The sequence below is a fragment of the Pseudophryne corroboree genome, chromosome 5 (assembly GCF_028390025.1).
Source record: "Pseudophryne corroboree isolate aPseCor3 chromosome 5, aPseCor3.hap2, whole genome shotgun sequence".
Taxonomy (NCBI): domain Eukaryota; kingdom Metazoa; phylum Chordata; class Amphibia; order Anura; family Myobatrachidae; genus Pseudophryne; species Pseudophryne corroboree.
The window spans coordinates 745948010-745973465 of NC_086448.1; the positions used below are offsets into that span (position 1 = coordinate 745948010).

At 45.6% G+C, this 25456-nt stretch overlaps 1 protein-coding gene across 2 annotated transcripts in view; it reads right to left on the reverse strand.

Annotated features, from left to right (window-relative positions):
• The window catches only part of INTS8 (integrator complex subunit 8), a 198937-nt gene that overhangs the window by 66251 nt on the left and 107230 nt on the right, over positions 1-25456 (reverse strand). For both annotated transcript variants that reach the window (XM_063924132.1, XM_063924131.1), the window contains 9 exons: positions 15780-15901; positions 13769-13950; positions 13511-13544; positions 11538-11594; positions 11384-11445; positions 2844-2962; positions 1958-2061; positions 415-465; positions 232-305 (listed from right to left, as the gene is read on the reverse strand). In XM_063924132.1, coding sequence (XP_063780202.1) covers positions 232-305; positions 415-465; positions 1958-2061; positions 2844-2962; positions 11384-11445; positions 11538-11594; positions 13511-13544; positions 13769-13950; positions 15780-15901 — 805 coding nt within the window. The remainder of the gene's footprint in view (positions 1-231; positions 306-414; positions 466-1957; positions 2062-2843; positions 2963-11383; positions 11446-11537; positions 11595-13510; positions 13545-13768; positions 13951-15779; positions 15902-25456) is intronic.

A 25456-nucleotide genomic window follows, 5' to 3' on the forward strand; every position in this document is an offset into this window, starting at 1 on the left:
TATGCATTGTACCATACGCTCCCCGCTATTCTATTCTGTGTAGATGTTGGGTCTCGCTGAAAGTATCCCTTCAGCATTTATATGCATGTATTATACGAACCCAGAATCGCATAGGATTATAATAAATGGGAATGCAGAGATTAATTACTGCATATGTAGGATTCATTTGTAGTCATTACTCAACTACACAAATAATTCCACTTATAACCTCTGGAAGCTTTTGTGCATTACCTATTTTGCTCTTGCAAGGCTTTAAAGGCAGTCTTGTAATCAACTTCTCTGAGGAACTGGCATAGGATAGCAACCTGTGAGGGAAACAATCTAGTTACAACTACTGCATAGCAGCCTGTACAAACTGTTAGAGCTATCCAAATACTTCTATACAGCACTGTGATCCTTTGCCCCAACTCCTACCTGTGTGTGGCAATTCAGCAGAGAGCAGCACTTTATCATCCTCTCAATCACCTGCATATAAAGAAGACATGTCAATCACTTAGAAATACATGTAGTGTTTCCCATAAACATTGCCTCTAAATGCATGTCTCCTTCATGTACTTTACTGGGACAATGGGTCTAATTCAGAGTTGATCGCAGCTGCAAATTTGTTAGCAGTTGGGCAAAACCAAGTGCACTGCAGGGGGAAGTGGGGACAGATATAACATGTGCAGAGAGAGTTAGATGTGGGTGGGGTGTGTTCAAACTGAAATCTAAATTGCAATGTAAAAATAAAGCAGCCAGTTTTTACCCTGCACAGAAACAAAATAACCCACCCAAATCTAACTCTCTGCACATGTTATATCTGCCACACCTGCAGTGCACATGGTTTTGCCCAACTGCTAACAAATTTGCTCTTGCGATCAACTGGCTCAGTCATGCACAGTCTACTCCAACCCCTTCTCAAGAGGATGTGAATATTCCCAAATACATTAGAAAGGAAAGGTAACACGGACCACAACAAAAAATTGTAAAAAAAAGCAGTGATCTCGCCCTGAAAGTGTGCACTGGCACGATTGGTTTGTAGATGGAACTATGGAACCCAGACTGGAGACAAGCAAGACAACTGTGACCTGTACCTTCACACGCTTGTACTATAAACTGATCTGAAACATGTGATCTACAAAAAGTAAATACATAGCAATAGTAATAAGGCTCTGAAGAGATGTTGGTACACAATGTTACGAAGCTGCTGTTAGATAGGTTATTAAATTCCAACTCAGGACTAACCTTACTGGAAGCAGACGGTCAATAACCAGGGTTTTAAACCACAGTTTTAAAAAAAAATAATGTTGTGACTACAGGCATGGCGCTGTGACTTCTTAAAAAAAAAAAAAAAAAAAAAAAGACTATTATAAGGGAATCCCCCTGCTATTATTCCACATTCTTATTGCTTGTGATCTTCATCTGAGTGAACTGAACCAAAGCAGTAAATTCACACACATAACAGAGATATAGAGGGTGAACCAGATTAGAGCTACTAAATCTGCGTAACATTAGCTAAGACTCCATAAACTCCGCCCATTGAAAGATATTTTCTATTATAATCTGCCATTGCCAATAGCTACACAGGAATCTATATAGTGAACAGAAATGCATGTACAATTCATGACATATTCACCATGACTGTCCTTAACCCATAGCAGAATTTGGTTCTGTCCCCATCTTGTTCAATAAAATTATTCTATGATATATTAATTTATTAGGCAAAAAAGGATGATCCTCTTGTTAATAATCAAATACAATGTAAGCAAACCATAAAGTACATAGTGCTAAGTATAAAAAGAGAAAAGGGTAGAGAGAGGTCTTTATCCCTTAGAGGACAATTGACTTTGAAACAATGGCTTCAAATGAGGGATGTTGGGGTATCACAATTCTTGATGATGTGCACAGCCGCACACTATCAACAACTTAAATGCCCCAATAGCATTTAACTTAACTGTATGTATGTGTTAATACTTACCTGGTCTGTATATACATCTGGTGGAACTTGCTTGGTGAAGAAGTCAGAGGTGACTGCCCCCGCCTGGAGATAATAGTTTAGAGCAGCAGAATACTGGTTGGTTGCTATGAAAAGAAACAGATGATGTAGACTGTACATGGTGAAGAGATGGAAGACAGGCTAGCGGACGACAATTAGCAGCAACCCGTAAACAGACACACTCTGACCATTGTGTAGTGTTCATTCTATCACCCTGTACCTGTCACAACCTGTGCAGTTCCTCTTTCCTGACAGGGGTGTTGATCTCTGCTCTGGTGCTTCTAGCACACTCTGGACTGTATCTCAGAGCGGAGAGTGACACCCCAGGCCAGAAAGAGGAACTGCACGGGTTGTTACAGGTGCAGGGTGCTAAAATGAACACTAACTCTGTGTGTGTATGTGTGTGAGTGTGTGTGTTAGCAAGTTTGCAGCGATGCTATGCTACTCTGTCACCTAGAGAACTACTTGCCTTTATTATTCTATTATTCACTGGAATTGCCGAATTGGCAGCAATGTTAGTGCAGGAGTAAAACTACTAACCTGTAAGCCTGATTCAGTGGTGCGATCAAACCGCACACATAATGCTGACGATTCACGTAGCTAAGTGATTATTTGCTACTTGCACATGCGCATATTATTCTGGTAACCCCCCCCCCGGCGCATGCATTACCCACAATGAACACACAGGGCCGTTGGTATATATACCTGAGAGAAACCACGCTATTGTAATGTGAAATCGGCTTGCAGTATTTACTACTTACTAGGAAATGACACTAACGTTTCTCTATAATATTCTAGCCTGACTGTCTACAACTGACATACGTATGTGACCCATCACTGGGATTGATAAGGTAAATGCCTCACTCACCAAAATATAGGTCTGCCTGGATGATGAGCCAAGAATGGTTGTTGGAATTGATTTTTAACGTGTACTTCACCAACTCTTTTACTGTGACGGCAACAGCATCAGTGTCTACAGACTGAAGGCTGGGGAGAGGAGACAAGGGAATGAAAAGGGGTCTTGTGCATGCAGTAGTGAGGACAGAGTGGCATCAGAAAGGGTCAGTGTACACCTCTGCAAGCATACAGAATGCAGTGCAGATACTGGGGAATTCTGTAGAAAACTACAGTGGGCTTAGAGTAGGCAAGGGGTGCTAAACATGCAGCCCTATAGTTGTTGCTGAACTACACATCCCAGCATGCCATCGTTTTAGCATTCCCTAATAGCAGAGTTCTACACCAGCTGGATAGCCACATAATGAGCAGCCCTGGTGTAGGGTTAGGTCAGAAAGGGATGGCACAATACTGTCAGTGTAGGGTTGTGTGAGAATGGGATGTAGTGGGATATGGAGAGACTCTGTGCGGTTGGGTACGGTAGGGCTCTGTGAGGACACTAGAATTATTTGGGGAACTGCTCTACGGTGGCTTTGGTGTAATTATGTAAGGATAGGCTGTAGCACATGGAGAATGTGTAAGAGAAGGTGCAATGGGTCTAGTGTAGGAATGGGGGAGGTTGGGATGCAATGAAGACACTGGAGAATGCTGGAAAGCTACAGAGGGATTAGTAAAGGGCAATGTGACGATGAGGAAGGACAGCACAGGGTTCTGTAAGATATGGTGCAGTGGGGTCAGTGTAAGGAACTGCAAAGCTGAGATATAGTGAAGATACTGCTGGATTCTAGAAGGGAAGATAGAATGAGTTCAATTGTAAAGTGCAACGGAACTTACTGCGTTATATAAGAAACATAATAATAATATGTAGTGTGGACACCAGGAAATTCTGCAGGGAACATTGCAATGGCGTTAATGTAGTGTTATGTGAAAACAGTCCAAAAAACCCATAATGGTACAGTAAGTTAAATGGCGTCAGAGAGAGTGTTACAGAACTTAGACTGTAAGCTCAATGTGACAGACTGAACATCCCGTTAATCACTGTGCTATATAATGACGCTGTATAAAGGGGAAACTGTAAGTATACTCGGGAATTCTCTCAGGAAAAGCACAGGGCAGCTGTCTGTCAGACTGGTGTATAATGATGACACATGGGCAAACTACCACAATGGATGGAAAGTAAATAAAATGATAACCCGGGTATAGCAGTGAATGTGATGGAACGTGGACTAGAGAAATAAAAAGTGTTTCAAAATGTGACATGAAAAAGCCACGTGTATTAATAAATGTAACCAAGCCCAAATCACTGGAAACTTCCACCTAAGGAAAGGTTTAGGGATATCTGCATAAATCCAAAGAGAAAATGTCAGTGTAAAACCAGTATAACAGGATTTCCTCAAATAATCACTGGCGCGGATTTAGAGCCTTGGCAGAGTAACGAGGGTTTCCGTGGCGATGAGGATGATGATACTCCTGGGTGTGACACGTTTATCTTTTCCTGCCCTTATCTGGCAGCTGTATAAGAAGGATCTCTTCCTAGGTACTGGACACACTCCAGGAGGGAATTCTAGCGCTGGACTTGATAAGCTTAGAAGGACTAACTGGGGACACGTGCTGCAATCACCTATAGTTTAGGTGTTTCATCTACATGGTCTTTGAGATCTCTAGCTAGGGATCCTAGAACAGCTGCCAGAGCAGGAAAAACTAACATCCAGGTGAATGATCCTAAGAACCAAGGAGGTTATCTGCAATCAGCTGGGAGGGGAGGAGGAGCGCAGATAATAGGCAACACCCTTAATGCTCTGTTACACTTCTAATCTGAGGCTATAAATCTGGGAGTGCATATTCCATATATATGAAACACGTTTCAAAAGTTACCACCAAGGTATTCATGAAAATAAAGAGGGGAGTACATAACACACAAAGGAGAGGCTGAGGAGACATTTTCTGGTTTCCATCAAGAGTACAGATTCTGGATGCAAGTCACCTAAGGTAAAATGTAAGGCATAATCATAGCTGTCGCTAGACAGTCCCGCTACATAATGGCAGCATCAACAGCAGCCACCATAAGTTCCCTTATTTACTTTATTCTGCAGGTTTCAGCAAACCGCTTAGAAATGGGCACAGGGACGAGGTTTTCCAGTGACGTGGGATTTACGGTAATTGCCGTGGTTAAAGGGTGTCTAAAGAATCAATGCCTATTTTGTAGGAGGCTACTGTGTCACTGTCTACTATAAGCGATGCAGGGTAATTCAGTATAATTAAATGAATAATTATTTTTTTTTCAAGTTAAAGTAGCAATGGTCACAGATAACGGGCTAACTTCAAATAACTAAATGAGCAGCTTTTGGACCATTGAGATACGGCGGATGTCCTGCCCAGTCCCTAAGGCTATTTGGAAGTATAGTAAAGGATCTGCAATTAGTATTGTAACACTGGAAGCCCATACATTAGGGACAGTTGGGGGTGCAAAGAGACTCCATTGAATCCCTCTGCAGAAAATAGCGTTTTCTTGTATGGCCACAGACTGCAAGCAGCGGAGAGCTGGAATAACACTTTTTACTGACCGATACGTTGTTCAGCATATAATTATCAATAGGGAGACGGGCCTGAAGCTGGAGAAGAACAGGGTCTCTCAGCCTAGTTTCAGAATGTGAGCTTCATAAAGACAGGAGGAAATCCCCCCACAACCCTGTCCACTATGCTGATAAAAGGCCCTCCGGGTCTACTATGCCTGATAGAGTAAAGTAGAATATGGCTGCATACCTGTCTGGGGGTATACGGACGTTAGTTCGACAGTCATTAGGTCGACCACTAAAGGTCAACATTCATTAGGTCGACAAGGTAAATAGGTCGTCAGGTCAAAAGTTCGACATGAGTTTTTCACATTTTTGGGACTTTTTCATACTTGACGATCCACGTGGACTACAATTGGGAACGGTAACCTGTGCCGAGCACAGTGGCAGAGGAGCGAGGCACCTTGCCCGAAGCTCGCTCGCCATGCGAGGGGACACGGTGCCCTAATTGGGGTTCCCCGTGACTTTACGAAGAAAATGTCAAAAAAGTCCAAAAACCCATGTCGACCTTTTCACCTATCGACCTAGTACATGTCGACCTTCCATGGTCGACCTAATGACTGTTGACCTAAGTTGAGTCGACCCAATGACCCATACCCTGTCTGGGCCTGAGTACTACCAGGAACCTTGTCCTTGGCCTGGGCTCAGTTCCCCATCCACAAAGAGTTTTAGGGGTATATGCAATTGCGGTCGAATTCCCGAAATTGTCGAATTTCGGGTCATTTTCGCCCCCCCAAAAAATTTGCCTATGCAATTCAGTGCTTTCCGACCAAAAAACGGACTTTCAAAATTCGACTTTTTGAAATTCGAATTTTTGCAAATTCGACTTTTCTGCAATGATACAAGTGCTGCAATTCGACCAAAGCATATTCAATTCAAGTTTGGAAATTCGACAGCAGTGCTTTTAGACAGCAAATTCGTCATTTTCAATCCGCCACACTTTGGAGGGTGAAAACAATAAAAAAAAATTTAAACATGTTTTTTTTTGTGGTTTTTTTTTAGGAATAGCATATCTATTTATATTAGAAGGGATTAGGTACTTTTTTTTTTTTTTTTTGGAGGCACAAATATTATTTATATATTTTTTAAAATATTATTATTATTTTTTTATTTTTTTATTGCTGGAACGGTAAAATCCTAAAAAAAAATGGCGTGGGGTCCCCCCTCCAAAGCATAACCAGCCTCGGGCTCTTCGAGCTGGTCCTGGTTCTAAAAATGCGGGGAAAAAATTGACAGGGGATCCCCCGTATTTTTAAAACCAGCACCGGGCTCTGCGCCTGGTGCTGGTGCCAAAAATACGGGGGACAAAAAGAGTAGGGGTCCCCCGTATTTTTAACACCAGCATCGGGCTCAACTAGCTGGACAGATAATGCCACAGCCGGGGGTCACTTTTATGCCGTGCCCTGCGACCGTGGCATTAAATATCCAACTAGTCACCCCTGGCCGGGGTACCCTAGGGGAGTGGGGACCCCTTCAATCAAGGGGTCCCCCCCCCCAGCCACCCAAGGGCCAGGGGTGAAGCCCGAGGCTGTCCCCCCCCCATCCAATGGGCTGCGGATGGGGGGGCTGATAGCCTTTTGTGATCATGAAAAGATATTGTTTTTTCCAGCAGTACTACAAGTCCCAGCAAGCCTCCCCCGCAAGCTGGTACTTGGAGAACCACAAGTACCAGCATGCGGGAGAAAAACGGGCCCGCTGGTACCTGTAGTACTACTGGGAAAAAAATACCCAAATAAAAACAGGACACACACACCGTGACAGTAAAACTTTATTACACACTGCGGACACACACATACTTACCTATGTTCACACGCCGACATCGGTCCTCTTCTCCAAGTAGAATCCACGGATACCTGAAAAGAAAAGTTCAATATACTCACCTCAGCCATGGTCCAGAGATAAATCCACGTACTTGGCAAAATAACAAATCGCAAATACCCGACCACCGGACTGAAAGGGGTCCCATGCTGACACGAGACCCCTTTCCACGAATGAGACCTGTCAGTGACAGCTGTCACACAAAGGTCTCTAAAGCCAATCAGGAAGCGCAACTTCGTTGCGCTCACCTGATTGGCTGTGCGCTGTCTGAACTCAGACAGCGCATCGCACAGCCCCGTCCATTTTATTCAATGGTGGGAACTTAGCGGCTAGCGGTGAGGTCACCCGCCGGTCAGCGGCTGACCGCGGGTAACCCCACCGCTAGCCGCTAAGTTCCCACCATTGAAACTAATGGAGCGGCTTTGCGATGCGCTGTCACAGCTCAGACAGCGCACAGCCAATCAGGTGAACGCCACGGAAGTAGCGCTTCCTGATTGGCTGAAGGGACTTCAGTGACAGGAGTCACGTGATGTCCCGGCATTCGGGAGAAAGGGGTCTGATGTGAAAGCATGGGACCCCTTTTAGTCCGGTATGGAGCGGGTGTTCGGTTTGTTTTTTTAACAAGTACGTGGATTTATATCTGGACGTGGATGTACCTCTGGACGCTGGAAGGTGAGTATAATTTTTTCACAGGTACCCTCGGATCGTCGGAGACCGTGGCAGTCGGCGTGTCAACATAGGTAAGTATGTGTGTGTCGGTAGTGTGTAATAAAGTTTTACTATCAAGGTGTCTGTGTACTGTTTTTATTTGGGTATTTTTTTTCCAGTAGTACTACAGGTACCAGCGGGCCCGTTTTTCTCCCGCATGCTGGTACTTGTGGTTCTCCAAGTACCAGCTTGCGGGGGAGGCTTGCTGGGACTTGTAGTACTGCTGGAAAAAACAATATTCTTTTCATGATCACAAAAGGCTATCAGCCCCCCCATCCGCAGCCCATTGGATGGGGGGGGGACAGCCTCGGGCTTCACCCCTGGCCCTTGGGTGGCTGGGGGGGGGGGACCCCTTGATTGTAGGGGTCCCCACTCCCCCAGGGTACCCCGGCCAGGGGTGACTAGTTGGATATTTAATGCCACGGCCGCAGGGCACGGCATAAAAGTGACCCCCGGCTGTGGCATTATCTGTCCAGCTAGTGGAGCCCGATGCTGGTGTTAAAAATACGGGGGACCCCTACTCTTTTTGTCCCCCGTATTTTTGGCACCAGCACCAGGCGCAGAGCCCGGTGCTGGTTTTAAAAATACGGGGGATCCCTGCCCAATTTTTCCCCGCATTTTTAGAACCAGGACCAGCTCGAAGAGCCCGAGGCTGGTTATGCTTTGGAGGGGGGACCCCACGCCATTTTTTTTCCGGGTTTTTCACGTTTTTTCCCGTTTTTTTAAATCGCGGCAAAATCCGCCAAATCGGCCGATTTTCGCCCGCGGTTCTGGCGAATCCGTTTTTCATTGAATATGGTGAATTCCGGCAGCCACCTTCCGGAATTCACCTGTCGAATTAAGTCGAATTAAAAAACGGCGAAAAATTGCCGCGATTCGCCGTGAATTGCATATACCCCTTAATGTTTTAACAACCTTTGCAGAGGAGGGTGGTAGTCCTAAGTGATTTATAAACATCCACATGTCCTCATGCTGCTAGGAGCTAACAAAGTGTGGCCAGTATGACCCATTAGATTGTATTAACACTCCAAAGTGTACAGAGAAATATTGATTTTTCCTGATAAATGCATAGTGGCATCAGGTTGGTTTTCATCTGTTAGTAGGAAGAGAATTTGACAAAAATAAATGAATATAATAATGGGGACCGTGGGACGCTGAGCAAGGCCTGAGTTTAGCAGCCAGCCAGAGAGCTGAAATGGAAACACCCATTTATGCTCCATTGCATTTGTTTTAGTATTTCCAATTAAAGTTTTAAAGGAGGCTCTCCATGAGAAGGTGTAACCTTACATATCAGGAAGGAGGTACAATGTTACTGTCTTCTTCAGAAGATCTTCTTTCTAGTTTCAATAATGCACTTTGTAAATTGTGTTCATCGACTTTACTGGTTCTATACTTTTGGGGATGAAAGTCTGGTCAGTTTCTGTATATGTATCCATCGGGTGTTTAGGCAAGCTATTAAAGTTGCAGAATGATGTCAGCAGTTTGTGTGCTCAGGTAACCAGTAATCCTCAGCTGTGACTGTTCCCATTGTACGATCATCCACATGTTGCTGGATTGCGTATATCTGTGCCTTGTCGGCTTTAACAGCAGCTTAAAAGGAATTAACAGATTCAGTGATTCCTTCTTTTTCCATTGTAAAACCTAGACATCATCTAATCGGGAGTGGTTCATCAAATCGACAGTGTCTAGGTCGACAATGTTTAGGTCGACCACTATAGGTCGACAGTCACTAGGTCGACAGTCACTAGGTCGACATGGATGGAAGGTCGACAGGGTTTCTAGGTCGACATGTCGATTTTTTTTTTTTGGTGTCGTTTTCTTCTTAGAGTGACCGGGATCCCAAATTAGTGCACCGCGTCCCCTCGCATGGCTCGCTTCGCTCGCCATGCTTCGGGCATGGTGCCTTCGCTCCGCTACCGCTTCGCTCGGCACACTTTACCGTTCCAATCGTAGTCCACGTGGATCGTTAAGTATGAAAAAATTCAAAAAAAGAAAAAAAAAATGTGAAAAACTCATGTCGACCTTTAGACCTGTCGACCTAGCACATGTCGACCTAGAAACCCTGTCGACCTTCCATCCATGTCGACCTAGTGACTGTCGACCTATAGTGGTCGACCTAAACATTGTCGACCTAGACACTGTCGATCTTCAGACCGGATCCCCATCTAATCCTGGTGGCTCTACGCCGTTAGCCTGGCAATCACCACTTTACAAGTGTTTTCAAACCTGAGTGCAAAATTCTGATGTTGAGCTTAAAGGGTGGTGCTGTGAGAGTTCCTTTATATTGGTGACCACACTGACATTATGGGGGTTGCTTAGTGAAAGGAGCTGGGCACATGGTCACCAATAACGTGAGTATGCCATAGGGCAGAGGTTCACAAACGCAGTCCTCAAGGCACCCAAGCGGTCCAGATTTTAAGTCGATCTATTGCTTGGCCGCTGGGGTGCCTTGAGGACCGTGTTTGAGAATCTCTGCCATAGGGAGTATTATCTAGCAACCACTAGAACGGCATTGGAATTCCAAAGCACAGCTCTCATCCAGGCATGGTGTGGTCTGATGGTGTAGCTCTCTTCTCCAAATATGCATTATTTCAGCACGCAGACAAAGGGGGCTTTGGATTTCAGTCACTGCAGGAATTCGAGTCGGCATTGTCGTCCAAATAACTAGATGTCAATCCATACAACAAATCTTGGAAGTGACTGCAAGGAATTACAGGAAGCAGCACCTGTAGCTACGGGTCCCTGTAGCAGGGTTGGTTATAGGGCATGCTGGAAGGTTGTACGAGGTCCTCTGTCTGCATGCTAGAGGTGGGCACTGGAAGTAACTATCAGTTTCCACTTGTTGTAATGTAGCAGTGATTGACGGCTTTCTCTTACTGACTTTCTCTTTCACACTTTTATAAGGCAATAGAGCAGAGCACAAGAATTTGGCTTCTACTCTCCCTACCTTTTATACCCAGTACCAACTTTAACATCAAGAAACGTTCTCTTCTGTACATCATTTAATAGTTTAGGATGACATTTCACAGTGATGTGGCTTTGTTTACATACTTTTACTTAATTTTCATACTTTAGACTGTGGTATGTTCTCTTTTTTCTTATTATGGAAAGAAACGGTATAGTGGTTATAACGTATGAGGTTTATATGACATGAGGGAGCATTGTTAGGTAAGGTGCTCTGAGCTTAGTGTATAACTATGTGATGATACACTATTCTGTGGGAAATAGGGAGGAACAAGTTGGGTATGACCGACGCTTGGGATTCTGCTGGTCACCATACAGACGTGGTATTGTGACCGGTGGTCTCCTGACCGCCGGTCACACAACTACATCCCGGAGGAACCTATGAGGAGACACAACGAGAATAATGGAAACTTTGAAGAAAATGCCACATAGCAGTGACAACATATCTTACGTTGGAATGGTTGATGGCCAAATAGTGATGTGCTCTGCAGTAATATCATTCACAACATCCACCTGTGGGAAGTATAAAAGAAATGTCTTCAAAATACTTTTTTTTATTCTTTTGTAATACCGTATTAGGAAAAACAATATAACTGTATACTGACCCCGAGATTATAAAGCTTGACAAATAAAGATAGCAGTGTTGTCAAAACCAATGGTTCCTGTGGAAAAACAAATGTATACACTTTCTCATTGACGTACAAATAGCCACAGTCTATTTATGTCAGCCTGAAGACATCACAGCATTTGCTCAACTACAAATGACCTAGACTTGCAGGAGATTGTTGAGAGTCCCAGTATGACTATGGCCAAATCAACTGTGGCAGGGACAGCATAGTTCCACATGGAGTTAATGTGGAAAATTAGGTTTTTACAGGTTTAGCAGAGCAGCAGGACTGAAGGGTCCAGACCAGGTTGTGCCTCAATCAGTTGTCAACCAGAACCTAGGCTAATTAATTAACAGCACCTGTAATCTGCCTTTAAGTATGTGTTCAGGGAACAGAGACTTTGCTCCTGATGGCAGTTAGTGCCCAGGCGATAGGTGGGAGCGTGGGGACACGTTATGAGCCATTTGGAACGTGCAATGTTTTTGACTACAAGCATTTGGACTGTTATCAGCTGTTGTGAGAACTGCCTATAAACCTGACCTGCAAATCCTGCATATATGAAGCTGTATCCTGCCCAAGGAGGAAAGTGTGTTGGATTTTACCCCATCTATGTGATTTCTGCCACACAATATAATTTCAGTGTTCTAAATACTAGAAAACAAAACCAAAAAGATTTTAATTGTTGCCTGAGAAATTTGTGTACCGCGCAGTGCTCCAATTTAATGCGCATTGCACACCGACTGCATACAGCAAACACTATCATCAGGAAAAACCAAGCTGTGACTTGCCAACCACTGCTGAACTTAACAGTGCAGCAAGCTCCAAACACTGCAACAAAAGCATCAACTTCAAACACGAACGGGTTAACCTTATAGTACACTAAAGAAACAACCTGAGATTCACAGGATAGTTATTAGTGGCCCCATTTCATTATGAACAGGTCATTAAAGATATTACTGGAGTGTATTGAAATACATTAAAGATATTTTGCATAGGCTTAACAAAACAACATTGAGTACACACATGAACCCTGCTTCATGCATAATTCAAGTATCAAGGAAAAGCAATTAAACCAATCTGAAGTCCTGCAACAGAACAATGGGGGTCATTCCGAGTTGACCACAGCTGTGCTACATTTAGCACAGCTACGATCAGGCACTCAGACATGCGGGGGGACGCCCAGCACAGGGCTAGTCCGCCCCGCATGTCAGTGCCCCCCCTTCCCCCGCAGAAGTGCAAAAGCATCGCACAGCGGCGATGCTTTTGCATTTGAGTAACTCCCGGTCAGCGCAGCTCCTGCGGCTGCCCGGGTCGCAGCGGCTGCACGTGACATAACGCAGCCGCCGCGGCCCGCCCGCCCAACGGTCCAGCCACGCCTGCATTGGCTGGACCGCGCCCCCGAAATGGCGGCTTAACACTGCTGTCCAGCCCCCTCCAGCCCAGCGACCGCCTCTGCCTGTCAATCAGGCAGACGCGATCGCTAGGCAACGACGGCCTTCGACCGTCTGGCATGCGCCGGCGCACTGCGGCGCATGCGCAGTACTGACCCGATCGCACTCCTGCGATAAACTGCAGCGTGCGATCGAGTCAGAATGACCCCCAATAGCAGAGACTTTCCTGCGTTAGCTAATTGAAACCACTTAAAAATGGATGTGGAGCTATAGAAGCCCTGCAGTACCTTCAGCTGCCCAAGTGCTTTCTAGCATGGATGTACAGCCTAAAATAGGGCAGTCTTGTTGTACAACAATGGTGCCTCCCAGCAGGGCTTCATTCCGCACAGCCAGGAAAGCAAGGGTAGGGGTAAAGTTTAATGGCCCATTAAGAAAATGTTGAAGTTATTATGCACTTATTGGAAAGCTTTTTGAATGTACACCCTAAATTTATACTCAAGACAGAGACGTTAGGCCTTCAGCAAGTTATTGAAACAAAAACAGACAATTTAAATGCAAAGCATTTCAAAAGGTACTTACACGCAATTTCTTTATGAAAGACAGAAGTTCACTCCTAGAACACGAGACAATGGGAATAATAAACCATTAGACAAGTAATCTAATAAACAATTGCCATTAGAACGGTTTTAATCACAATGTTTTAAGAGTGCCTGAATGATTCAACCAGAAACAATGGATTGGAATAGGTCACTCGTACAAGATTATACTTGCGCAGACGGAACACTTTACGGAGATTTGCCATAAACAGTCTTGTTGCGCATTCATCTAACCACACACCTATACATGATGCCCATTGTGGAGTCTCTGTTCTTTATTAGGCTGATCCTGCCGTCATTGCTGCGCTTGTACTGGTTGGAAATGCTGCATATATTTACCACCACCTCCCATAGGTCTTTAGCTGATCTCCGGCTATCTGGTCCCGATAGCTCTTTGCATGTGGCTGCCAAAAGCTGGCCGAGCTAGGAATAAAACAAAGCATCTTCTCACACCCTGTAATGGATTTATATAATGCAGGTCACAATAACTGCAAAGATTAGTAGATGCAGAGAGAAACTACAGCTTATAATGGGAAGCAGTCAGGATCTCGGCTGTCGGGAACCCGGTAGTCAGAATACAGACGCCGGGATCCCGACACTAGTCTGAATACAGACACTGGCATTCAGAAAGGGAGCAACATCCCGGCGCCGGGATCTCGAACGAGGACATACCACAGCGGTGCAGAGGTAAGTCGTGTGTGTGTGTGTGTGTGGGGTGGGGATGAAGGGGGAAGTTAGGATTAGGCTGCATCCCGGGGGGTTAGGGTTGGGCACCCCCCTCGGAGGGTTATGGTTAGGCTACAGGGCAGGAGGGTTAGGGTTAGGCAGTGGGGACAGCCCCCTTATAATGTCTATATCCATGTGAACTACATGGTACAATTGAAAGATAAGACACAATAAGGCTGTCACCGTACAAAGGAGTTGCGGTGGTGTTTGAACGTTTGTGAACCTTTCAGAATTTTATACATTTCTGCTGAAATTTGGCCTAAAACTAGCACAGATTTTCACACAAGTCCTAAAAGTAGACAAAGAGAACACAATCAAACAAATGAGACAAAAAAATTAGACTTGTTCATTTTTTTATTGATGAAAATTATCCAATATCCCATATCTGCGAGTGGGAAAAGTATGTCAACCTTTGCTTTCAGTATTTGGTATGACCCCATTGTGCAGCAATAACTGCTTGTAAATGTTTCCAGCAATTGTTGATTAGTCCTGAATATCGGCTTGGAGCAAATTTACCCCATTCCTCTGTATAAACTTTAACTCTGTTATGTTGGTGGGTTTCGTCCCATGAACTGCTGGCTTCAGGTCCTTCCACAACATTTAGACTGGATTACGGACTTGGCCATTCTACAACTTTAAATTTAATCTTCTTTAACCATTCTTTGGTTGAGTGACTTTTGTGCTTTGGGCCATTGTCTTGCTTCATGACCTACGTTCTCTTGAGATGCAGCTCATGGGCAGATGTCCTGACATTTTCCTTTAGAATATTCTGGTATAATTCATTGTCTCATCAATGATGGAAAGTCATCCTGGGCCAGATGCAACAAAACAGATCCAAACCATGATACCATGATGTAACCATTGTTTTACAGATGGTGTCAGGTTTTTATGCTGGAATGCAGTGTTCTCCTTTCTCCAAACAGAACGCTTCTCATTTAAACCAAAAAAAAATCTCTATTTTGGACTCATCTGTCCACAAAACATTGTTCAAATAGCCTTCAGGCTTGTCCAGGTGATCTTTAGCAAACAGCAGACTGGCAGCAATGTTCTTTTTGGAAACCAGTGGCTTTCTTCTCTAATCCTGCCATGCACAACATTGTTGTTCAGTGTCCTCCTGATGGTGGACTCATGAACATTAACATTAGCTAATATGAGAAAGGCCTTCAGTTGCTTAGAGGTTACCTTGGGTTCCTTTGTGACCTTGCGAACTATTAGATGCCTTGCTCATGGCGTGATCTTTGTTGGTCGACTACTCCTGAGGAGGGTAATAATGGTCTGGAATTTTTTGACTGTTGATTGGTGGAGTCCAAACTCTTCAGAGATGGTTTTGTAACCTTTTATCTACTTTTAGGACATGTGTGAAAATCTGAAGTAGTTTTAAATTCAGCAGAAACATAATAAATTCTGAAGGGTTCACAAACTTTCAAGCACCACTGTAAATACTGTGCTGAAAAATTACAGCACTAGACTCTGATTACATTCAAGTGTATTGAAAAAACAAAAAACGGATGATATAATTATCTTACCTTCAAATAGGGATTACTTTGCACCATGGAGGCAGGTGCTTGTAGCGTTAGGTACTCATTTTCTCTCCAGTTAAGAAGGAAGGCTACACATTCCTCTGCCACTACTTGTCGGAGGGGGATATCTGCAGAAAGAAACCATTTACAGCAGGAGAATTTCTGTATTATTCTGCAAATCAGACTAATGTTTGTAACATCGAGAACTACAACAAACCCAACTGGGTAACAGTAATAATTAGTTATACAGTGTTAAACCTATTGCAGAGTGTTAAATTGGAGAAGTTACAGTGACATACACATACTGTATAAAGAGACTGGCACAAAGCTAGATAGGGACCAGCTTGCTTTACAGACGACCGATATACGTAAGGGTTGGCAAAGGAAGGAGACTGTGGGGTACTGTATAGGATTGGTCCCAGAAAGATCTGGCTTTCTGGGACAGGCTTTAGGGACAGCCACAGATGACGTACAGAATTAGTAGGAGGAGATTTAGGTAGTAAGGGAGTGGATATTATTGTTAAGGACAAACATTAGGGTCAGGACAAAGATGTAAAGGGAAGTGGCCAATCTGATCAGATGATGATGCAGCTGGGTGGAAAATCCAGTCATATGGTTAATAACTATGGGGGTCATTCCGAGTTGATCGCTCGCTAGCAACTTTTTGCAGCGCTGCGATCAGGTTAAATCTCTGCAAAACTGCGCATGAGTATGCAGCGCAATGCACAGGCACGTCGTACGGGTACAAAGAGGATCGGTGCTGGGCGATGGATTTAACAAAGAATCCATTCGCACAGCCGATCGCAAGGTGAATGACAGAAAGAGGGCGTTTGTGGGTGTCAACTGACCGTTTTCTGGGAGTGGTTGGAAAAACGCAGGCGTGTCCAAGCGTTTGCAGGGCGGGTGTCTGACGTCAATTCCGGGACCAAAAAGACTGAAGTGATCGCAGCGGCTGAGTAAGTCCAGAGCTGCTCGGAAACCACAAAAAATAATGTTTGTGCCGTCGGCTGCAACAGCGTTCGCACACTTGCAAAGCAAAAATACACTCCGCCGTGGGCGGCGACTATCTGATTGCAGCTCTGCAAAAAGTTGCTAGCGAACGATCAACTCGGAATGACCCCCTATGACCTATAGCCTCTTGCCTTCTAACCAAGCACTAACTGGATGGATTTTTCAAAATTGCCAATACTTGTGTCCAAATAGGACATAACTCAAACTTCGTTGGTTCAATGGCAAGATCTGCCAATGCATGTGCACATTTCCATACAAGATACAGATGAAGAGACATCTAGGTATTGCAATGTTAGACACAAGCAGAAACGAACAGTGTTGGAGAAGAAAGACTGCATAGTTAACACACAGGTTAACTCATTGTAGCATGACATTCCAAGGAAAACCATAAGAGATGTTGGGATCTGTTTTTGGAAAATTGTTGCCCTGCTCCTTAGCACTGCTATCTGGCAGATCACTTGCAGCTGCAGGAAAACAGTCACTCAGGTGTCCACATACAAAATCCCCTTTCAGTGTCAATCTAATGATGTCTGGTCACAGACTTGGCCGGGCAACTCTAGGTACTATTACTAGTATTACATGAAAACATGAAGTCTAGAAACATTCATGTGCTCCTCACTGGTGTCACCAATTCCAAAGAGAAATGACAGACACAGGTACACAATTTCTCACCAAGGACTGGTAGACAGACAACCATTACACATTGGACGTACACACCCTAAAAGGCAAAACCCTACAAAGGACTCCCTTTACAATAAATGGCGCTCTGTTAATTATTCCCCATACCTTTGATTTTAGTAGCTTGCACTCCATAAAAGACCAAGTTGAAGTGGTACATAGTGGGGTTGTGTTTCACCAATGGAATTCACCCTCTCGCTCTTTAAAGCCGATTCTACTCTGTTTACAATCAACCCACTTATAGAAAGAAGAATAGAAGCAAAGTAGGGCACAGACCACACATTCCTGGGTGGGTAGGTCTGCCTGTGTTCCTTTTACGGTGTACTATACAGATCATTACAGGACCTATATTTTGGGGTTGCACAACTAGGGGGCTGTTATTATGTCAGTGGCTTCAGCAATGCGAGTGGTCCCTCCCTTCCAAAGTTTATTTAGACTTTGGGGTATATTTACGAAGACTCGGGTTTTAGCCGATGTCAGCAGAGATCAATCTTGGCTGACATCGGCCGTTTGAGAATGCAACTTTTTGAAAAACCCCCCAAAAACCCCCAACATTGTAATTTACTAAACTACCGTGTTTTTCTCTATCGTCCTAGTGGATGCTGGGGTTCCTGAAAGGACCATGGGGAATAGCGGCTCCGCAGGAGACAGGGCACAAAAGTAAAGCTTTCCGATCAGGTGGTGTGCACTGGCTCCTCCCCCTATGACCCTCCTCCAAGCCAGTTAGATTTTTGTGCCCGGCCGAAAAGGGTGCAATCTAGGTGGCTCTCCTAAAGAGCTGCTTAGAAAAGTTTAGCTTAGGTTTTTTATTTTTTTTATTTTACAGTGAGTCCTGCTGGCAACAGGATCACTGCAACGAGGGACTTAGGGGAGAAGAAGTGAACTCACCTGCGTGCAGGATGGATTGGCTTCTTGGCTACTGGACATCAGCTCCAGAGGGACGATCACAGGTACAGCCTGGATGGTCACCGGAGCCTTGCCGCCGGCCCCCTTGCAGATGCTGAAGTAAGAAGAGGTCCAGAATCGGCGGCAGAAGACTCCTCAGTCTTCTAAAGGTAGCGCACAGCACTGCAGCTGTGCGCCATTTTCCTCTCAGCACACTTCACACGGCAGTCACTGAGGGTGCAGGGCGCTGGGAGGGGGGCGCCCTGGGAGGCAAATGAATACCTATTTTGGCTAAAAATACCTCACATATAGCCTCCGGAGGCTATATGGAGATATTTAACCCCTGCCAGAATCCGTTAAGAGCGGGAGACGAGGCCGCCGAAAAAGGGGCGGGGCCTATCTCCTCAGCACACAGCGCCATTTTCCCTCACAGAAAGGCTGGAGGGAAGGCTCCCAGGCTCTCCCCTGCACTGCACTACAGAAACAGGGTTAAAACAGAGAGGGGGGGCACTAATTTGGCGTTAGAAATATATAAAAAGATGCTATAAGGGAAAACACTTATATAAGGTTGTCCCTATATAATTATAGCGTTTTTGGTGTGTGCTGGTAAACTCTCCCTCTGTCTCTCCAAAGGGCTAGTGGGTCCTGTCCTCTATCAGAGCATTCCCTGTGTGTGTGCTGTGTGTCGGTACGTGTGTGTCGACATTTATGAGGACGATGTTGGTGAGGAGGCGGAGCAATTGCCTGTAATGGTGATGTCACTCTCTAGGGAGTCGACACCGGAATGGATGGCTTATTTAGGGAATTACGTGATAATGTCAACACGCTGCAAGGTCGGTTGACGACATGAGACGGCCGACAAACAATTAGTACCGGTCCAGACGTCTCAAAAACACCGTCAGGGGTTTTAAAACGCCCGTTTACTTTAGTCGGTCGACACAGACACAGACAGGGACACTGAATCCAGTGTCGACGGTGAATAAACAAACGTATTCCTTATTAGGGCCACACGTTAAAGGCAATGAAGGAGGTGTTTCATATTTCTGATACTACAAGTACCACAAAAGAGGGTATTATGTGGGATGTGAAAAAACTACCGTAGTTTTTCCTGAATCAGATAAATTAAATAAAGTGTGTGATGATGCGTGGGTTCCCCCCGATAGAAAATTATGGGCGGTATACCCTTTCCCGCCAGAAGTTAGGGCGCGTTGGAAAACACCCCTTAGGGTGGATAAGGCGCTCACACGCTTATCAAAACAAGTGGCGGTACCGTCTATAGATAGGGCCGTCCTCAAGGACCAGCTGACAGGAGGCTGGAAAATATCATAAAAAGTATATACACACATACTGGTGTTATACTGCGACCAGCGATCGCCTCAGCCTGGATGTGCAGAGCTGGGGTGGCTTGGTCGGATTCCCTGACTAAAAATATTGATACCCTTGACAGGGACAGTATTTTGTTGACTATAGAGCATTTAAAGGATGCATTTCTATATATGCGAGATGCACAGAGGGATATTTGCACTCTGACATCAAGAGTAAATGCGATGTCCATATCTGCCAGAAGATGTTATGGACACGACAGTGGTCAGGTGATGCAGATTCCAAACGGCACAAAGGTGTATTGCCGTATAAAGGAAGAGGAGTTATTTGGGGTCGGTCCATCGGACCTGGTGGCCACGGCAACTGCTGGAAAATCCGCCGTTTTTACCCTAAGTCACATCTCTGCAGAAAAAGACACCGTCTTTTCAGCCTCAGTCCTTTCGTCCCTATAAGATCATATCTGCCCAGGGATAGAGGAAAGGGAAGAAGACTGCAGCAGGCAGCCCATTCCCAGGAACAGAAGCGTTCCACCGCTTCTGACAAGTTCTCAGCATGGCGCTGAGACCGTACAGGACCCCTGGATCCTACAAGTAGTATCCCAGGGGTACAGATTGGAATGTCGAGACGTTTCCCCTTCGCAGGCTCCTGAAGTCTGCTTTACCAAGGTCTCCCTCCGACAAGGAGGCAGTATGGGAAAAAATTCACAAGCTGTATTCCCAGCAGGTGATAATTAAATTACCCCTCCTACTACAAGAAAAGGGGTATTATTCCACACTATATTGTGGTACTGAAGCCAGAAGGCTAGGTGAGACTTATTCTAAAAATTTTTTTGAACACTTACAAAGGTTCAAATCAAGATGGAGTCACTCAGAGCAGTGATAACGAACCAGGAAGAAGGGGACTATATAGTGTCCCGGGACATCAGGGATGCTTACCTCTATGTCCCAAAATTGCCCTTCTCACTAAGGGTACCTCAGGTTCGTGGTACGGAACTGTCACTATCAGTTTCAGACGCTGCCGTTTGGATTGTCCACGGCACCCCGGGTCTTTACCAAGGTAATGGCCGAAATGATGATTCTTCTTCGAAGAAAAGGCGTCTTAATTATCCCTTACTTGGATGATCTCCTGATAAGGGCATAGTCCAGGGAACAGTTGGAGGTCGGAGTAGCACTATCTCGGATACTGCTACAACAGCACGGGTGGATTCTAAATATTCCAAAATCGCAGCTGATCCCGACGACACGTCTGCTGTGCCTAGGGATGATTCTGGACACAGTCCAGAAAAAGGTGTTTCTCCCGGAAGAGAAAGCCAGGGAGTTATCCGAGCTAGTCAGGAACCTCCTAAAAACAGTGCATCATTGCACAAGGGTCCTGGTAAAAATGGTGGCTTCCTACGAAGCAATTCCATTCGGCAGATTTCACGCAAGAACTTTTCAGTGGGATCTGCTGGACAAATGGTCCGGATCGCATCTTCAGATGCATCAGCGGATAACCCTATATCCAAGGACAAGGGTGTCTCTCCTGTGGTGGTTATAGAGTGCTCATCTTCTAGAGGGCCGCAGATTCGGCATTCAGGATTGGATGCTGGTGACCACGGAGCCCAGCCCGAGAGGCTGGGGAGCAGTCACACAAGGAAAAAATTTCCAGGGAGTGTGATCAAGTCTGGAGACTTTTCTCCACATAAATATACTGGAGCTAAGGGTAAATTTATAATGCTCTAAGCTTAGCAAGACCTCTGCTTCAAGGTCAGCCGGTATTGATCCAGTGGGAAAAACATCACGGCAGTCGCCCACGTAAACAGACAGGGCGACACAAGAAGCAGGAGGGCAATGGCAAAAACTGCAAGGACTTTTCGCTGGGCGGAAAATCATGTGATAGCACTGTCAGCAGTGTTTCATCCCGGGAATGGAAACTGGGAAGCAGACTTCCTCAGCAGGCACGACCTCCACCCGGGAGAGTGGAAACTTCATCGGGAAGTTTTTTCCACATGATTGTAAACCGTTGGGAAATACCAAAGGTGGACATGATGGTGTCCCGTCTGAACAAAAAACGGGACAGGTATTGCGCCAGGTCAAGAGACCCTCAGGCAATAGCTGTGGACGTTCTGGTAACACCGTGGGTGTACCAGTCGGTGTATGTGTTCCCTCCTCTGCTTCTCATACCTAAGGTGCTGAGAATTATAAGACGTAGAGGAGTAAGAACTATACTCATGGCTCCGGATTGGCCAAGAAGGACTTGGTACCCGGAACTTCAAGAGATGCTTACAGAGGTCTTATGGCCTCTGCCGCTAAGAAGGGACTTGCTTCAGCAAGTACCATGTCTGTTCCAAGACTTACCGCAGCTGCGTTTGTCGGCATGGCGGTGGAAAGCCGGATCCTAAGGGAAAAAGGCATTCCGGAAGAGGTCATTCCTACCCTGGTCAAAGCCAGAAAGGAGGTGACCGCACAACATTATCACCACATGTGGCGAAAATATGTTGCGTGGTGTGAGGCCAGGAAGGCCCCACAAAGAAATTTCAACTCGGTCGTTTCCTGCATTTCCTGCAAACAGGAGTGTCTATGGGCCTCAAATTGGGGTCCATTAAGGTTCAAATTTCGGCCCTGTCGATTTTCTTCCAGAAAGAATTGGCTTCAGTTCCTGAAGTCCAGAAGTTTGTCAAGGGAGTATTGCATATACAACCCCCTTTTGTGCCTCCAGTGGCACTGTGGGATCTCAACGTAGTTCTGGGATTCCTCAAATCACATTGGTTTAAAACCAGTCAAATCTGTGGATTTGAAGCATCTCACATGAAAAGTGACCATGCTCTTGGCCCTGGCCTGGACCAGGCGAGTGTCAAATTGGTGGTTTTTTCTCAAAAAAGCCCATATCTGTTTGTCCATTCGGACAGGGCAGAGCTGCGGACTCGTCCCCAGTTCTCTCCCTAAAGGTGGTGTCAGTGTTTCACCTGAACCAGCTTATTGTGGTGCCTTGCACCTACTAGGGACTTGGAGGACTCCAAGTTGCTAGATGTTGTCAGGGCCCTGAAAATATGTTCCAGGACGGCTGGAGTCAGGAAAACTGACTTGCTGTTATCCTGTATGCACCCAACAAACTGGGTGCTCTTGCTTCTAAGCAGACTATTGCTAGTTGGATGTGTAATACAATTCAGCTTGCACATTCTGTGGCAGGCCTGCCACAGCCAAAATATGTAAATGCCTATTCCACAAGGAAGGTGGGCTCATCTTGGGCGGCTGCCCGAGGGGTCTCGGCTTTACAACTTTGCCGAGCAGCTACTGGGTCAGGGGCAAACACGTTTGCTAAATTCTACAAATTTGATACCCTGGCTAAGGAGGACCTGGAGTTCTCTCATTCGGTGCTGCAGAGTCATCCGCACTCTCCCGCCCGTTTGGGAGCTTTGGTATAATCCCCATGGTCCTTTCAGGAACCCCAGCATCCACTAGGACGATAGAGAAAATAAGAATTTACTTACCGATAATTCTATTTCTCGGAGTCCGTAGTGGATGCTGGGCGCCCATCCCAAGTGCGGATTATCTGCAATACTTGTACATAGTTACAAAAATCGGGTTATTATTGTTGTGAGCCATCTTTTCAGAGGCTCCGCTCTTATCATACTGTTAACTGGGTTTAGATCACAAGTTGTACGGTGTGATTGGTGTGGCTGGTATGAGTCTTACCCGGGATTCAAAATTCCTCCCTTATTGTGTACGCTCGTCCGGGCACAGTACCTAACTGGCTTGGAGGAGGGTCATAGGGGGAGGAGCCAGTGCACACCACCTGATCGGAAAGCTTTACTTTTGTGCCCTGTCTCCTGCGGAGCCGCTATTCCCCATGGTCCTTTCAGGAACCCCAGCATCCACTACGGACTCCGAGAAATAGAATTATCGGTAAGTAAATTCTTATTTTTTAATTCGAGTTCACTGATGTCAATGAAATTCGTATTGCCGGCAGTATTTTACGGGAAAGAATAGTAAAACAGTGAAGTCCAGCCATATCAGTGAGATCCGTACAGGGCTTCATTGTGTACAGTATTGAAATAGTTAAACATGAAAAAAAAATAAGATTTTACTCACCGGTAAATCTATTTCTCGTAGTCCGTAGTGGATGCTGGGAACTCCGAAAGGACCATGGGGAATAGCGGCTCCGCAGGAGACTGGGCACAACTAAAGAAAGCTTTTAGGTCACCTGGTGTGCACTGGCTCCTCCCACTATGACCCTCCTCCAAGCCTCAGTTAGGACACTGTGCCCGGACGAGCTGACATAATAAGGAAGGATTTTGAATCCCGGGTAAGACTCTTACCAGCCACACCAATCACACCGTATAACTCGTGATACCATACCCAGTTTAACAGTATGAAAACAACTGAGCCTCTCAACAGATGGCTCAACAATAACCCTTTAGTTAGGCAATAACTATATACAAGTATTGCAGACAATCCGCACTTGGGACGGGCGCCCAGCATCCACTACGGACTACGAGAAAGATTTACCGGTGAGTAAAATCTTATTTTCTCTGACGTCCTAGTGGATGCTGGGAACTCCGAAAGGACCATGGGGATTATACCAAAGCTCCCAAACGGGCGGGAGAGTGCGGATGACTCTGCAGCACCGAATGAGAGAACTCAAGGTCCTCCTCAGCCAGGGTATCAAATTTGTAGAATTTTGCAAACGTGTTTGCCCCTGACCAAGTAGCAGCTCGGCAAAGTTGTAAAGCAGAGACCCCTCGGGCAGCCGCCCAAGATGAGCCCACCTTCCTTGTGGAATGGGCTTTTACTGATTTAGGATGCGGCAGTCCAGCCGCAGAATGCGCCAGCTGAATTGTGCTACAAATCCAGCGAGCAATAGTCTGCTTAGAAGCAGGAGCACCCAGCTTGTTGGGTGCTTACAGGATAAATAGCGAGTCAGTTTTCCTGACTCTAGCCGTCCTGGAAACATAAATTTTCAAGGCCCTGACTACGTCCAGTAACTTGGAATCCTCCAAGTCCCTAGTAGCCGCAGGCACCACAATAGGTTGGTTCAAGTGAAAAGCTGATACCACCTTAGGGAGAAACTGGGGACGAGTCCTCAATTCTGCCCTATCCATATGGAAAATCAGATAAGGGCTTTTACATGACAAAGCCGCCAATTCTGACACACGCCTGGCTGAAGCCAAGGCCAATAACATGACCACTTTCCACGTGAGATATTTTAGATCCACGGTTTTAAGTGGCTCAAACCAATGTGATTTTAAGAAACTCAACACCACGTTGAGATCCCAAGGTGCCACTGGAGGCACAAAAGGGGCTGAATATGCAGCACTCCCTTAACAAACGTCTGAACTTCAGGTAGTGAAGCTAGTTTTTTCTGGAAGAAAATCGACAGAGCCGAGATCTGTACCTTAATGGAGCCTAATTTCAGGCCCATAGTCACTCCTGCTTGCAGGAAATGCAGAAATCGACCCAGTTGAAATTCCTCTGTTGGGGCCTTTTTGGCCTCACACCAAGCAACATACATCCGCCATATGCGGTGATAATGCTTTGCAGTTACATCTTTCCTGGCTTTAATCAGCGTAGGAATGACTTCCTCCGGAATGCCCTTTTCCTTCAGGATCCGGTGTTCAACCGCCATGCCGTCAAACGCAGCCGCGGTAAGTCTTGGAACAGACAGGGCCCCTGCTGCAGCAGGTCCTGTCTGAGCGGCATAGGCCATGGGTCCTCTGAGATCATCTCTTGAAGTTCCGGGTACCACGCTCGTCTTGGCCAATCCGGAACCACGAGTATTGTTCTTACTCCTCGTTTTCTTATTATTCT